Below are 13,324 nucleotides of genomic sequence, written 5' to 3' on the forward strand. Positions count from 1 at the left end.
GCATCTCGCAGCCTGAATTATCCGAGCTGACAATGAGCAGTGTGTTAACACAGACTGTTATATTTCTTTCTTTCATTTTCTTTCCTTTTTTGTGGTGATCTGAATGAGAAATTCCCACATAGGTTCGTACATTTGATACTTAGCCCCCAATTGATACTTAGCCCCCACTTGATGCTTACTTAGCCCCCAGTTGGTGGATCTGTTTGGAAAGGATTCAGAAGACATGTGGCCTGTTGGGGGAGATGCGTCCCTGGGGGAAGGCTTTGACATTTCAAACACCCTCCTCTGTCCCAGCTGTTCTGACACCTGGCTGTGTATTGAGATGTGAACTCTCAGCTACTGCTCTAGCACTATGCCTGCCTGCCTGCTGCCATGCTTCCCACCCTCATCATCATAGACTCACCTATGAAACTCTAAGCCCCAAACAAATTCTTTGATCTCTAAGTTGCCTTGGTTATGGTATTATATCATGACAATAGAGAAGTAGCGAATACAATTTTATATCTGATTAATGAAGGATCAGCCAAAAGGTCCGTTCCGGCTTTAGGAATGCATGATCTATTATTGGAAAGAATAAAATATACAGATATGATAAACAATTTTGGCACTTAATTGCATAGGGATTACCTGAATCTCTTTATATATTGAAATTCACAAAGAGAGACAGAGAAAATTTACTAACCTTGAGTTAGCCATGGCACTGTTGGCTGGATTTGGGAGTAGACCAAGAAACAATTACTTTGAAATATAGCAGTGATTAAGTTAGCAGCATCTGAGCTTGCTACATGAATGGATGATGATATCAATAACCTTCAAAAAATAGCACTTAGATAAAGAGTCTTTTCCTAACTGAGCTATGAACCATATTGGCCAATGCTGGCTTATCTCTCTAGTCTTTGAACACACTGTTAGGTCACAGACATGTTAAGTTTACTATATTAAAGAAAATCAATTATTGCATCCTTCAGTCTATTACAGCATGAAGCTATTACACATTTTATCAGGGAATTGTGAAGTGCAGCTGTGAAACTCTTCACTGGTAGCAAGCTCTCGTTATTCTGGCGCTTACCAGGTATCTACCCCTAGCTTGTAAACTCTTCCGTGCCAACCTTCACCGTCACCTCATTAACATCGCACTGCTGGCCTGATGTGGCTAAGGAGACAGTTTGAGGTTGCTAATAAATTTTAAAAGAGCAAATATTATCATAGGGAAATCAAATCTGTTGAGATCTTTCCATGATGTGAAAGCACTCTGAATTTTTTTTTTTTGTAATGTAGTTCCTCCCAGTCCCCTTGTAGCTTCTATTTCTGCTTTAAATATAAAATAGACATAGCACGATCAGGCTTTCTTTTGGAATGTGTTCGGGATTGCTTGAGAGGTATAGCAGGTAGTTGTTGAAATGATTGTCCTCAGTGACATATACCTCCAAAGACGGTGGAGCACAAAGAGAAGCGACTGAGATGACAGATGGTGTTTATAGTAAGTACATTTTAACACAGGAGGACTCTAATCCTCGGCAGCATCCCCAATCCAAACTATTTCCCATTGATTGGTATGAATCACTCTCCCTCCTTGGTGCCTGTGCTTTTCCGCCACACATGCCCTACTTAATTACCAACAAATCTGCAATTGACCTTGTCACAGCTCTGCGCAGAGATGCCTACCCTGGGTTTCTAATCCTCATCAATTTCTTTCCAGACTGAGCTTTTTGTACACGCCTTCAAGGATCAGCTGGTCAGGAGCGCTCTTTTGGCTCTCTTCACGGCAAGGCCAGGAGGCATCCTTAAGAAGCCACCCTCTCCTAAGGACAGTACAGAGGACACTTGTCCCCTGGATGAACCCCCTCAGCTGAGAAGACAAGACTCCATACCACACCATTCTGATTATGATGAGGAAGAGTGGGTAAGTCCTCTCACGGCTTCTGCTCTCATGGCTTAGCCACAAGAAATGTGGTAAATATAACACGAAAGCTCACTTCTCATGAATAGTACCCTGGAAACCAGTCTCAATACGGTTGTGGATAGATGCCACATCCTTTTCCTTAGGAGCAAGTCTCGTGTGAAAATTATATTCCTGAACCAAATTATTTATGTTACCAAATAAATTGAGTTTATAACCAAGAACAAGTTTTAAATTCAGTTACCAACATTACAAAATCCTATAATACCTCTCCTTGTTCATTTCTAAGCTCAAATTATTAAAACTTTTTCAAAAGAAGAGTAAAAAGTCAGTCGGGCAGTGGTAGTGCACACATTTAATCCCAGCACTCTGGAGGCAGAGAAAGCTGGATCTCCAAGTTCGAGACCAGCTTGGTCTACAAAGCGAGTTCCAGGGCAGCCAGTGTTACACAGAGAAATCCTGTCTTGAACCACCCCATTGCTCCAAAAAGACATTTCAGCCCTAGTAGAATGCAAGTATCTCTATTGTTGCTAGGTGAAGATGTACTTACCTACATATTTTTTTAAAAAAAAAAACTTATTCATGTTTAAGTGAGAGTGAACGTGAAGGTTTCTTAAATCCCATCATCTAGTGATTCTGTGATTGAATAGATTGCGTGGCAGGACTCTGACATCGTAGTCCCTGTGCGTGCATGACAGGACTCTGACATCATAGTCCCTGTGCGTGCATGGCAGGACTCTGACATCGTAGTCCCTGTGTGTGCATGGCAGGACTATGATAAAGTAGTCCCTGTGCGTGCATGGCAGGACTCTGACATCGTAGTCCCTGTGCGTGCATGGCAGGACTCTGACATCGTAGTCCCTGTGCGTGCATGGCAGGACTCTGACATCACAGTCCCTGTGCGTGCATGTGCACAATTGCAGGTGAAGATAAATTAACAAAAGAAGCAAAGGTGTGAAAGGAACTCTAGTAGAGAGAAATAGAATGGAAGGAGCAGGAAGGATGCAGAGGAACAATGTGCTATTAACGAGTCTTTGCATATTAATGATTTAAGTGCCACTATGGTTAATGTATATTTATATATGCATGTGTTCACACATGTGTATGCACACTGGTATCCCTTGTTGTATCACATGTTCAACAAAAGAAGTGTGCTAGCTGCATTACATGTTACATTTTCAGTTAAAATTTGTTTTCTCGCTAGCTAGTGTTTAAGAGCATTTAGGGTAAGGTGTTGGAGAGGCCCAGGCCCCTAGAACAGTGTTTGAGGGCCCATGAGAGAGCAACTGATCTTTCTTTTGATAAAATTCTGACCACAGGAAGCACACCTACACGCTTCGGGAGGCGCGTGCTGAGTAAGAGCTGCTGTTGCTGATGAAGCTTGTATTTCCCACAGGACAGCATTTCAGACTAGCAAGTCGATTTAGCTTCACATTCCTTGATTTATTTACAGCTCCAAGGTGTGCATACCTCTTAACCTCTCTGAAGTTCAATTTTCCCCGCTGTATAATGAAAACTGTATCTGTCCTGCTTAGCTCTTAGGATGGATATACAATAAATGGTTTATCTGTAGGTGATGCTTTACTGCCTGGACAGGTCTCGTCAGATTCTGTGGCGGGGGATTGATACGTACTTCTTTGTTAAAACATGTGGCTTATAGTCTTATTATGACAACCAAATCTATCCCTAGAGACCCCTAGTTGTGAGATATATATGCATATATATACATACTATACCAAACAAGTCAGGTATGTATAAATAAATCAGGCATATACATATGAATGTCAGATATGTATTTATATAAAAATATGGATTGTGAATTTCAAGAAATTGTTTCACCTAATTAACCAAACAAGTTTAACCTCCCCGAATCAAGAAAAAACCTTGAGTGGCAGTACTTTCTTTTCTCCATTTTCTTCTCCTTCCTGTGGTCCCTCCCACCAAGCCCTACTTTCCCTGCTATTTAAACTGGCCACCCTCCTTCTTTCTCCCTTATTTGCTGTCCCATAGATAGTTTTTGAGGTCCTCACCCGAAGTTCAGAGTCTTAGAGAAGATAAAACACATTAACAGACATAAAATGTGGAAACAAAGGTTGGGATACTGTGGGATAGCCTCTGCTAATAGGATTTCACTCGACTCAGTGTGAATTTAGGACTGTCTTGTGAAGCACCAAGGAGAGACATCACTGAGTAGGAAGGGTTAGAGAGGGCCTTTCCCTTCAGTCAGAATTGACATTCTGCTGCTGCCGGGTTCACTACACTGCACCCTGGGAGCCCCTGAGGATACCCTATGGCTTTTAGAGCCCACAGCATATTCAGAAATCTGGAAAGATAACTGGCTAAAGGTCTATAGAGACTAGTGCAAGGGTGTGGAGGTCCGAGCGGGGATTCAAAAGCCTCTCTGGAGGTGAGCATTGGAACAGAAGAAGCCATTCCAAGAAGGGAACCGAGTGTTTGAGCTCTGTGGAGAGAGGTAGTAGCTATAGGCACAACACAGAGATAGATCAGATTATTACTAATTTTATTTATTCTTTTTTTAATTGTTGAAATTTTGGCTTACCTATAATGGAAATGATTATTTGGAAAGCACAGGTGGAGATGGGCACCACTGGGCCCTCATAGAATAAAATATTGACCCATTTCTCATTTGAGGACTCCTAGGAGAAGCGTTTCCTTCAGCTGAGACATACAAAGGACTTAAAAGAGCTTTGGTGAGGTGGTCTGGACTAGATGGGTTCCCTTGTCCCTTCCACATAAAGGAGAGCCTTGTGTTAGAGGAGGACCTAGAGAAGATGGAAGAAGGGAAAGAAGAAAGCTTGCGCACTGACTGGGTGCAATTTTAGCAACATTTGGAACAATAATCAGGGTTTCCATCCTTGTGGAGGAACCGGCGAATGGTCTACACAGGTCTCTACTTCCCACAGACCGCTCTCTGGGAAAGGCAAAGGCATGTTGATTGTTTCCACAGGCTGTAAAGGGCTTTCCATGTTTCTCTTGGTTTTCATTGTGAGCATGATAGGTCTGCATGTCTCTGTATATCCTTGCACATCTTAGGAGGTCCCTTCTGAGTCACTATTCCTTGAAATCATAGAAATAGTTCGTCTGACTTGAACACAATTAGAAAAAAAACTTGTGCTCAGTAAACTCCCTCTCCTCCAAATATTTATCTTGGTCTGTAAATCATTATTGTGAAGGTCATACAGCATTCTCACAGGTTTTCCTCAGCAATCGCTTTCTACTAAAAAGATCCCTCTGCCAAGGGATTTAGTCTCAAAAAAAAAAATCCCTCAGCAGTCACAGTAGCCACTTAATATATTATTTTCAAAATGTTCTTCACCTCCGTCCAATGGAGTCAACCTGAAGAAGATGCAAGCTTTCGAAACATCTTTAGAGATAGTTCTGGTGCCTGATTTGGATCAGACACTCGCCGTATCACATTCCTTAATTAGCTGTTAGAAAAGTATCAGTATTGATTACTAATACAGTCAAATTCTGAAAGTAATTCCATGTTTAAAACGAGTGTAACCGGGTTTCAATGACGTATGGAGATGCTCTCTGATGACGAAAGTTGGTCTAGATTTGAATGTAAAGCCATTCAGGTCCATTTGCTGAAAAGCCTGTTTCTCTGTCATTCACCATGACGACAACTTAGCTCGAAGCCTACATTTCTTACAATGAACATATGGGAAGTCAATACATCTTAGTAATTCTTTTTGAGTCCATTTTTATGCATCTAACAGCTTTTGCTTTGTAGTCATGAAAGAGAATCTCTGTTAAGCCCACATCTTTCAGAGGCTCCGTTGAGAAAAGATGATGACATGAGCATGGATGATAGCTATCAAATAGAAGGGACAGAGGTTGAAACCGGAGTGACGCCAAACACGCCTGCTACCTGCTACACTTTAGTTATTAAATGATTGAAAGCTCTACAGGTTTATTTTCCTAAAAAGTCAGTAAACAATGAGACCCCGATGGAATCGTTGGGATTTTATCACGATCTATGCCAGGGAATTGACTAGCACATCCTTCCCAGTCAGGGAAGATGACACAATGCGTTTCTCTGTGTACCCTGCTCGAGCAGATGCTTCCAGCAGCTGGGATCCCAAGATTAGTTTGTCCAGAATATGAAAGCACATCATCTGACCAAACTATTAGGCCGTCCCAGATTTTGTGGCTTCAGTAATTACACTATTCTCTACAGTGATGCGGTTTAATTCCAGCATTACGACCCTGGGGATTTTGGAGCCAAATCTGGCCATTCCTAGTCAAATAAATTGTTTAAAAGCTGATCTTATCATACTTTAAATTCTGATCCGTTCTAGCAGGGCACACAACTGGCAAAACTGTTCTTATTATTGGAAATACCCTAAACTATCATTTCAAATTGAATCGTATTATAGCATTCAAATTACCCAACTGATTTCTGCTTCAAGTTATACCCATAAATTGGTGTTTACTCCAGGAGCAAGAAGCTCCAGTGTGCTGCTCCTGAGAAGGGGTCTGCGGAAAACAGTGATGCACACTGCACATACCAAACAATATGAATGTGCAAGTTTTCACCATACAGGAAATAACTGAGGTTTAAGAGAATGTGTATTTTAATCTGACTTAAGCTTTAGGCAATGCATTCATGCGTCAGCATATTACAAGGCCTTGCATTTGTATGTGAAAATGTTGTTCATATGTAGCCGAAAATACAAAGTTTAAAATGAGTCATAAACCTGATTTCATAAACAAGCAAATTCTAATCTTTTCTAAGCTAAAGTACATTTTCTTTTCTGTATTAAGATAAATGCACTTACGCTCACATAAAGAAAACAACTGTCATATTTAATTTATAATAGAATTCATAGCAATATTTATATCAAATATCCCATTAATCAGGTCCATATATATAACCTGAAAATAAATTCAGGCTTCTCTGTAACTCAGTGATGCCAAATACTGTGCTTTGGATTCAGATTTCTATGTATGACTTTCTTATAGGGCTCTTATAAAACACTGCATTGTGATCTTGTCTGGTAATGTCTGGGACAAGTACAGATGTTTAAGATTGTCGGAGTGTTGATAAATTGAAAGTGCCCTAAGTAGTGGAGGTGAGAATAGATGCTTGTACAGACCTACAGACTGTTCAGGAAGCTGTAGCAGTCTGCAGGCTTGTCTCATCTCCATGGCTGCCATGACTGTCTTTCACCTCACCTGGGGGGACAGTTCAGACTCCATGTAAACACACTGATAACTATGCAAATTGATATTCAAAAGAGGTTTTGTTCCATACTCAGACTAGCTAGAGTTATGTTATCTGAGACCATTGACCTGATATTAATAAGAGGAATTAACTCCTCTTCTTTCCGTAGAGGCAGTTAATCCCTGTATTCGGCCTGACACTAGTTAACCTCTGATTGAGCCTCTTCAGCAGTGGTACCCCGTAGCTTACCGGCCTAATGAGTCCTCCATACACTGAAAAATGCCACACACTTCTGAAGGTTTTGTCAGACAACTGTGCATATGTGTGTGTGCATTTACTTACACACATTTTCAAGTCTAAATGATTTTGTTTTAATGATTAGTCTGGGATTCCATGTGCACATGGCCTACGGAGTTCCGAATTACAGCAAGCTGTTCTTATTTCTCTTTTTTATATTGTTCACGTGCTTTATAAACTTCTAAAAGAAGATTCAATCTCTTGTTCACTACTGTATTATCAGAGTTGGCAAAACAGCTTATCTACCACTGGTGATCAATATACAGTTACACAATGAATTAATTTCTTTAAAATTAGCCTTCAAAGTGTTACTCGTTTATCTTCTCAGTTTGAGAATATAATATTTGAATTTCATGTAGTTATCTACTTATATCTATTATATTGTTCTGTATTAGAAATCATTAATTCATTTAAATTTTTTATTCTCCAAATAGTGAAAAGTCCCCAGTTATCCCATCCGTGCCTTATTTGAGATCCCACAGCTCATATTTAATGTCTGTGAACCAGGCTGCCATTAGTCAGGATGAAGTTTTCTGAAAGTTCCATTTCTGTATTTACAATTCTTGCAGTTAGGTAATGTGCTGTGATCAAACCCACCTCCCATTTCTTCACCTTCCGTTTCTTTTCTATTCCCCGCCTCACCTTTCCATCCTTCATGTACTTTTTCTTTTTAAACTACCCAGTGTACTTAGCTCTTCCTGTATGTGGGATAGAGAGCCAGCTGCTGAAGTGGGACAGCCTTGATTCTTTTAATTTTTAATTTTTTATTCATTTTGCACACCAACTACAGTTCCCCCTTCCACCCCTCCTCTTGCTTCCCCTCTCTCTCCCTGCTTCCCCCTCAACTCACCCCCATCCACTCTTCTGAAAGGGTAAGACCTCTTACAGGGAGTCAACAAAGCCTGGCACATTAAGTTGAAGCAGGACCAAGGCTCTCCCCACTGTATCAAGGCTGAGCAAGGCATGCCACCATAGGGAATGGGCTCCAAAAAGCCAGTTTGTGTACCAGGGATAGATCCTGGTCCCACTGCCATGTGCCCCTCACACAGACCAAGCTCAACAACTGTCACCTGCTTGCAAAGGGCCTTGTTCGGTCCCATAAATGCTCCACCACTGTTGGTCTAGAGTTCATGAGTTTCCACGAGCTGGGTTCAGCTGTCTCTGTAGGTTCCCCCATCATGGCCTTGACTGCCTCTTGCTCATATAATTCCTGCTCCCTCTCTTCAACTGGACTCCCAAAGCTCAAGCTGGTGCTTAGCTGTGAATCTCTGCATCTGTTTCCATCAGTTACTGGATAAAGGCTCTATGATGACAGGGTATTCACCAATCTGATTACAGGAGAAGGCCAGTTCAGATACCCTCTCCACTATTACTAAGAGTCTTAGGTGGAATCATCCTTGTGGATTCCTGGGAGTTTCCCTAGCACCAAGCTTCTCCTTTAACTGCATAGTGGCTCCCTCTACCAAGCTATCTCTTCCATTGCTCTCCAACTCTGTCCCTCCCCAATTCGATCATCCTGTGCCATGCTGTTCTCATCCCCCAATCCCCTTCTCTCCATCTCCCCCAGGCCTCAGTTTACCCAGGAGATCTCAGCTTTTTCCCCTTCCCCGAGCAATCCATGTGTCCCTCTTAGGGTCCTCCATGTTGTCTAGCTTCTCTGGAGCTGTGTATTGTATCTGGTTATCCTTTTCCAGTATCTACTTATGAGTGAGTACATACTGTGTTTGTCTTTCTGAGTCTGGCTTACCTCACTCAGAATGAATTTTTTCTATATCCATTCATTTGCCTCCAAATTCCATGATGTCCCTTTTTTGAGAGCTGAATAATATTCCTTCGTGTAAATGTACCACATATTCTTTATCAATTTTTCTGCTGAGAGGTATCTAGGTGTTTCCAGGTTCTGGCTATTACAAATAATGCTGCTATGAACATATTTGAGCAACTGTCCTCGTGGTATGATTTAGCATGTTTGGGCATATGCCCAGGTATCACTTGGTTTTGAGGTAGATTGATTCCCAATTTTCTGGAAGTTGCCATACTGATTTTCAAAGCGCAGTCTTGATTTTTATTTATGGTCCAATACCAAACTGACTATCCTAGCTGTCTTCCAGTTATTCCTGACTAGGGTGCATATTCCCCTCTCTTTAGCACTCTAGTGACTATTCATCTCTCAGCAGAGAGCAGGAGAACTTGAAGAGCTCTACATCAGAGGGTCTAAAACCAAAGAACATGAGAAACCGAACCTCCTATAAATTAATGGCAGCAGTTTTAATTTTGCTTGGTCTTCCTCGGAAGAACACAAATTTCTGATTTTTTTTAAATTAGCCATTTGAAGTAGATAATACATTCAAAGAAACTTATTCCCTTGTCCAATATTTTCCCTCTTTGTACCTAAGCCACATTAAATAATAATCTGGTCTTGTGGATCTTACAGTGATTAAGAGGGGGCCGTTCCAACAAATGACAGGGTAGTTGTGTTGGGTATAAAGTTCAGTTCGCAGTTAACAAGGAACACTTCCTCAGAGTTCTATGGTCCAGGTCAGGTGCATTGTTGTTTTAGGACAGAGAGTGGGCTGCTTCAGTTATGTGATGCAGTTGATCCCAGTGTGTGTCAACATGAGACAGTAATGAGCAATTAGGCAGAATGCTGGACATTATATTTACTCAGGATTTGAAGTCACCTTTTCTTAAGCTGATAAAATTTATATTATTTCTATAATACTGTATATTTTTAAATATCAATTTCCATTAGCAGATTAGTAGCAGAAACATTGATATGGAAAAACAGTTTTGTTTTTTCCCATATAGACCTTAATTTTGCTTAAAAAACAGCAAAACATTGACCCTATTAAAATACTTCATGTTTCCTTTTTAAAAAATAAGAAAATATATCAATTTTAAAGAAAAAAGCAAAGATCACTGAATTATATAGTCTAATATGAACTATTTTTATCATTTAACGATCTATATTTCAGTTACTTATCTAAAAAGGTGAGTTACTATGGTTATTAAGAGCTTGAGTCATAACTGCTCCTTATCAGACTATTCCAATGAATTCATTTTTATACTCATTTGGTTTTACAACCTGTTTTATTGATTCTTTTATAGCATTAGGGAAAACTAAGTAACAACAAAGAAAGGTTTTTGCATGTTCCTCCTCATTGACTGTTTCAACACACTTTGCTTGTTATAAAGCACTCTTCCCTGGGAGGTCTGCTGCTTGTGAGTGGAAGAGGACAAGCAGTGGATCTGGGGGAGAGGGGAGGTGTGTGGTGAGACTGGCAGGGGTGGAGGGCAGAGAAACCACAGTCAGGATACAGTGTATGAACGACTAAATAAAGGGGGGGGAAAGAATAATCTAGAAGAACAATGAAGTCTTTTCAATCAGTTGGTCTAAGCATCAGAAAGGGCAGAGAAGAGATGAAGGGAGTTTTGCAAGTTGGTCCCCACGTGGCAACTGAGTGTAGTCTGTCATCTGTTTCCTTGATGGATGGAAGCATTCCTGAACTTCTCCAGTCCATTTCCCCCAGGAGATATGTGCCTGGAATACTTTTCTGTGATTCAGGCCTACAAAAGGCGATTAAGCAAAGTTCATGGCTGTCCATTAAAATGCACAAATGTTCTATTACAGAAAAGAAACCCCTGATGAGAACTTTATGTACATGCATATTCATGAAACCCTGCCCACAGCTACATTTTCCCAACCTACAATTAATACTTTCACCTTCAGTCCCTGCTTTATGGCACTTAACCTGGGGTTTGATACATCCAATCTAAGATAGTCTTCTGTGCTGATGTGGGAAAGGCTGATTGGATGGATCGACCAAAGCAATGACTGGTTGTCCTGCAGCCTAACCTGAGTTTTAGCAGAGCTGTTTTATTCTATTAAATTTAGGAATGGTGGTTTCTTCATTGGTGTTTTATGCTGAATATCACCATATCTTTGGGAACACTTTCCAAATTACTCCAATTCCTGGTCTAATATCCCGTATATTGATGACTGTATTGATCTGAACTTGTACACCTTAGAAATTTATTAATACCTCCAACCTACGTGCCTTTGGACATTGATATGTTCTATAAGAAAAAAAATGAGACCTTTTTCAAAGTGGAAAATTTTGATGCTCCAAATGAGTAAGTAAAGGAAATGCTGAGCTGTACACAAAGAGTTGAATGGTTATATTAGTATAAACTTAATTAAAAGGAATAACCAGTAAAAACAGGTGTTGACAATTGTGGGCGTGCATAGCAGTACTCACATATGTAGGGAATGTGCGACTTCCAGTGAAAAGTTAAAATCATTGATCTGGGAAGTGATGACACACACCTTTAGTCCCAGAGGCAGAGCCTGGGGGTCTCTGATTTTGAGGGCATCAGGGTCTACAGCGAGAGTTCTAGGGCAGCCAGGACTACACAGAGAAAATGTCTCAAAAACCAAAACAAACAAAAAAGTTAAATCATTCCTGTATCACCAGTGGACATAAGACTCAGAATGCTTCACAATAGAAATGTTGCTTCCTCTGGAGTTTCCTCCATATCTTGCTTGTTTAATACTGACCTAGCACAGAACGGGTGCCTGAGAGAAATATGTTGATCTACTTTAACGGGATGTTTTGATGATAGCAAGGATGGTAGCCTTAGCTAAAGTGTTTTCCTTGATGATTAAGGAGAAACAGGAATCATCTGTGTCTTCCTGGCTATCCAAGTGGCTCCAGCTGACACTGTACTGCGCTGGCTCTGGCACTAAGCCTACAGGTGATCAAGAGTGATGAAATACTCGTAGCAATGGATGAAGTTGAGTGCAGTACTCATGGCTGAGCCTAACTTCTTCCTGACTATGGGACTGGGCAAGGGTTGTACAGGAAGAATGAATATGGAGAGGTCTTCACTTGCCAAATAGTGGCTTGCTGAGGCCGTTAGGGTGAGCAGAGTCTGCAACTCGGGATAAGGTCAGGAATGAATGCAAGCTCAGCTTGGTTGCTGGGATGTGACAAAGGGTTTTCACCAGCAGCTGAGTTGAAGTAAAACAGGAAGATGTAAAAGAGGCAAAGCCACAAAATTTCTCCTGGTTGCGATGAATGCCATGAGTCTTAGTATTTATAGTGGACTTATTGCGCTGTTAGTGTCTGGGCCCTGTATAGCCTGGGTCGTGTATGTGCTGGTTGCCCTATAGAACATTTTATGTGCAACTCATTTTAACTAATAGTCTAAATTAAGATTTATAGAGAAGACCTTCCAATCCATAGAAGGAGCAGAGATTTCTAGTGTTAGGGAACATGTTTAATCTTAAAATAGTCCCCACTTAATCCAAGGATAAATTGAAAATAAGATTGACCTCGTTAGTTCACTGGGTGTTTCTAATCAAAGACCTTAAAAATGAGTTATAGCCAACAAGAAATTATTCATATATATATATATATATATAGAGAGAGAGAGAGAGAGAGAGAGAGAGAGAGACAGAGAGAGAGACAGAGAGAGAGACAGAGACAGACAGAGAGACAAACAGGCACAGAGAAAGAGACAGACAGATAGACAGACAGAGAGAAAAACAGGCACAGAGAGAGAGACAGAGAGACTTTGGACATCCACATCTGTTCTGGTTATTGCATTGTTGCTGATCAAAAATTTGGCCTCGTAGAAGTTGATCATCTAAGGATTACTGAGCTATCTTTTCAAAGTTCATGATTGATCCAGACTGTCTCCTGGTGATCCAGGGTCCGTAGTGTTTGGGATGCTGAGTAGTCCTCTTGCTTTCGACCCTCGTGGCTCACTCTGGCAGCTATAATGCTACCCTACTGCATCTATCAAACTTTCCCAGCTATGCCACTGGGTCTGACCTTTACAGTTGCTTACATCCTAACCCACAAATAAATGAAGGCCTAGACTCAGAGTGGAGTCAGTTTTGCCATAGCATCCGTCTTGTTTTGTGGCCTCAGTGG

At 40.9% G+C, this 13,324-nt stretch overlaps 1 protein-coding gene across 6 annotated transcripts in view; it reads left to right on the forward strand.

Annotated features, from left to right (window-relative positions):
* The window catches only part of Inpp4b (inositol polyphosphate-4-phosphatase type II B), a 766,439-nt gene that overhangs the window by 659,732 nt on the left and 93,383 nt on the right, over positions 1-13,324 (forward strand). For all 6 annotated transcript variants that reach the window (XM_041663514.1, XM_041663517.1, XM_041663511.1 and 3 more), the window contains one exon: positions 1,700-1,903. In XM_041663514.1, coding sequence (XP_041519448.1) covers positions 1,700-1,903 — 204 coding nt within the window. The remainder of the gene's footprint in view (positions 1-1,699; positions 1,904-13,324) is intronic.

This window comes from Microtus oregoni, unplaced genomic scaffold (genome assembly GCF_018167655.1).
Source record: "Microtus oregoni isolate MIOR12 unplaced genomic scaffold, Mior012 000014F_ref0000157, whole genome shotgun sequence".
In the NCBI taxonomy this organism is placed as follows: Eukaryota; Metazoa; Chordata; class Mammalia; order Rodentia; family Cricetidae; genus Microtus; species Microtus oregoni.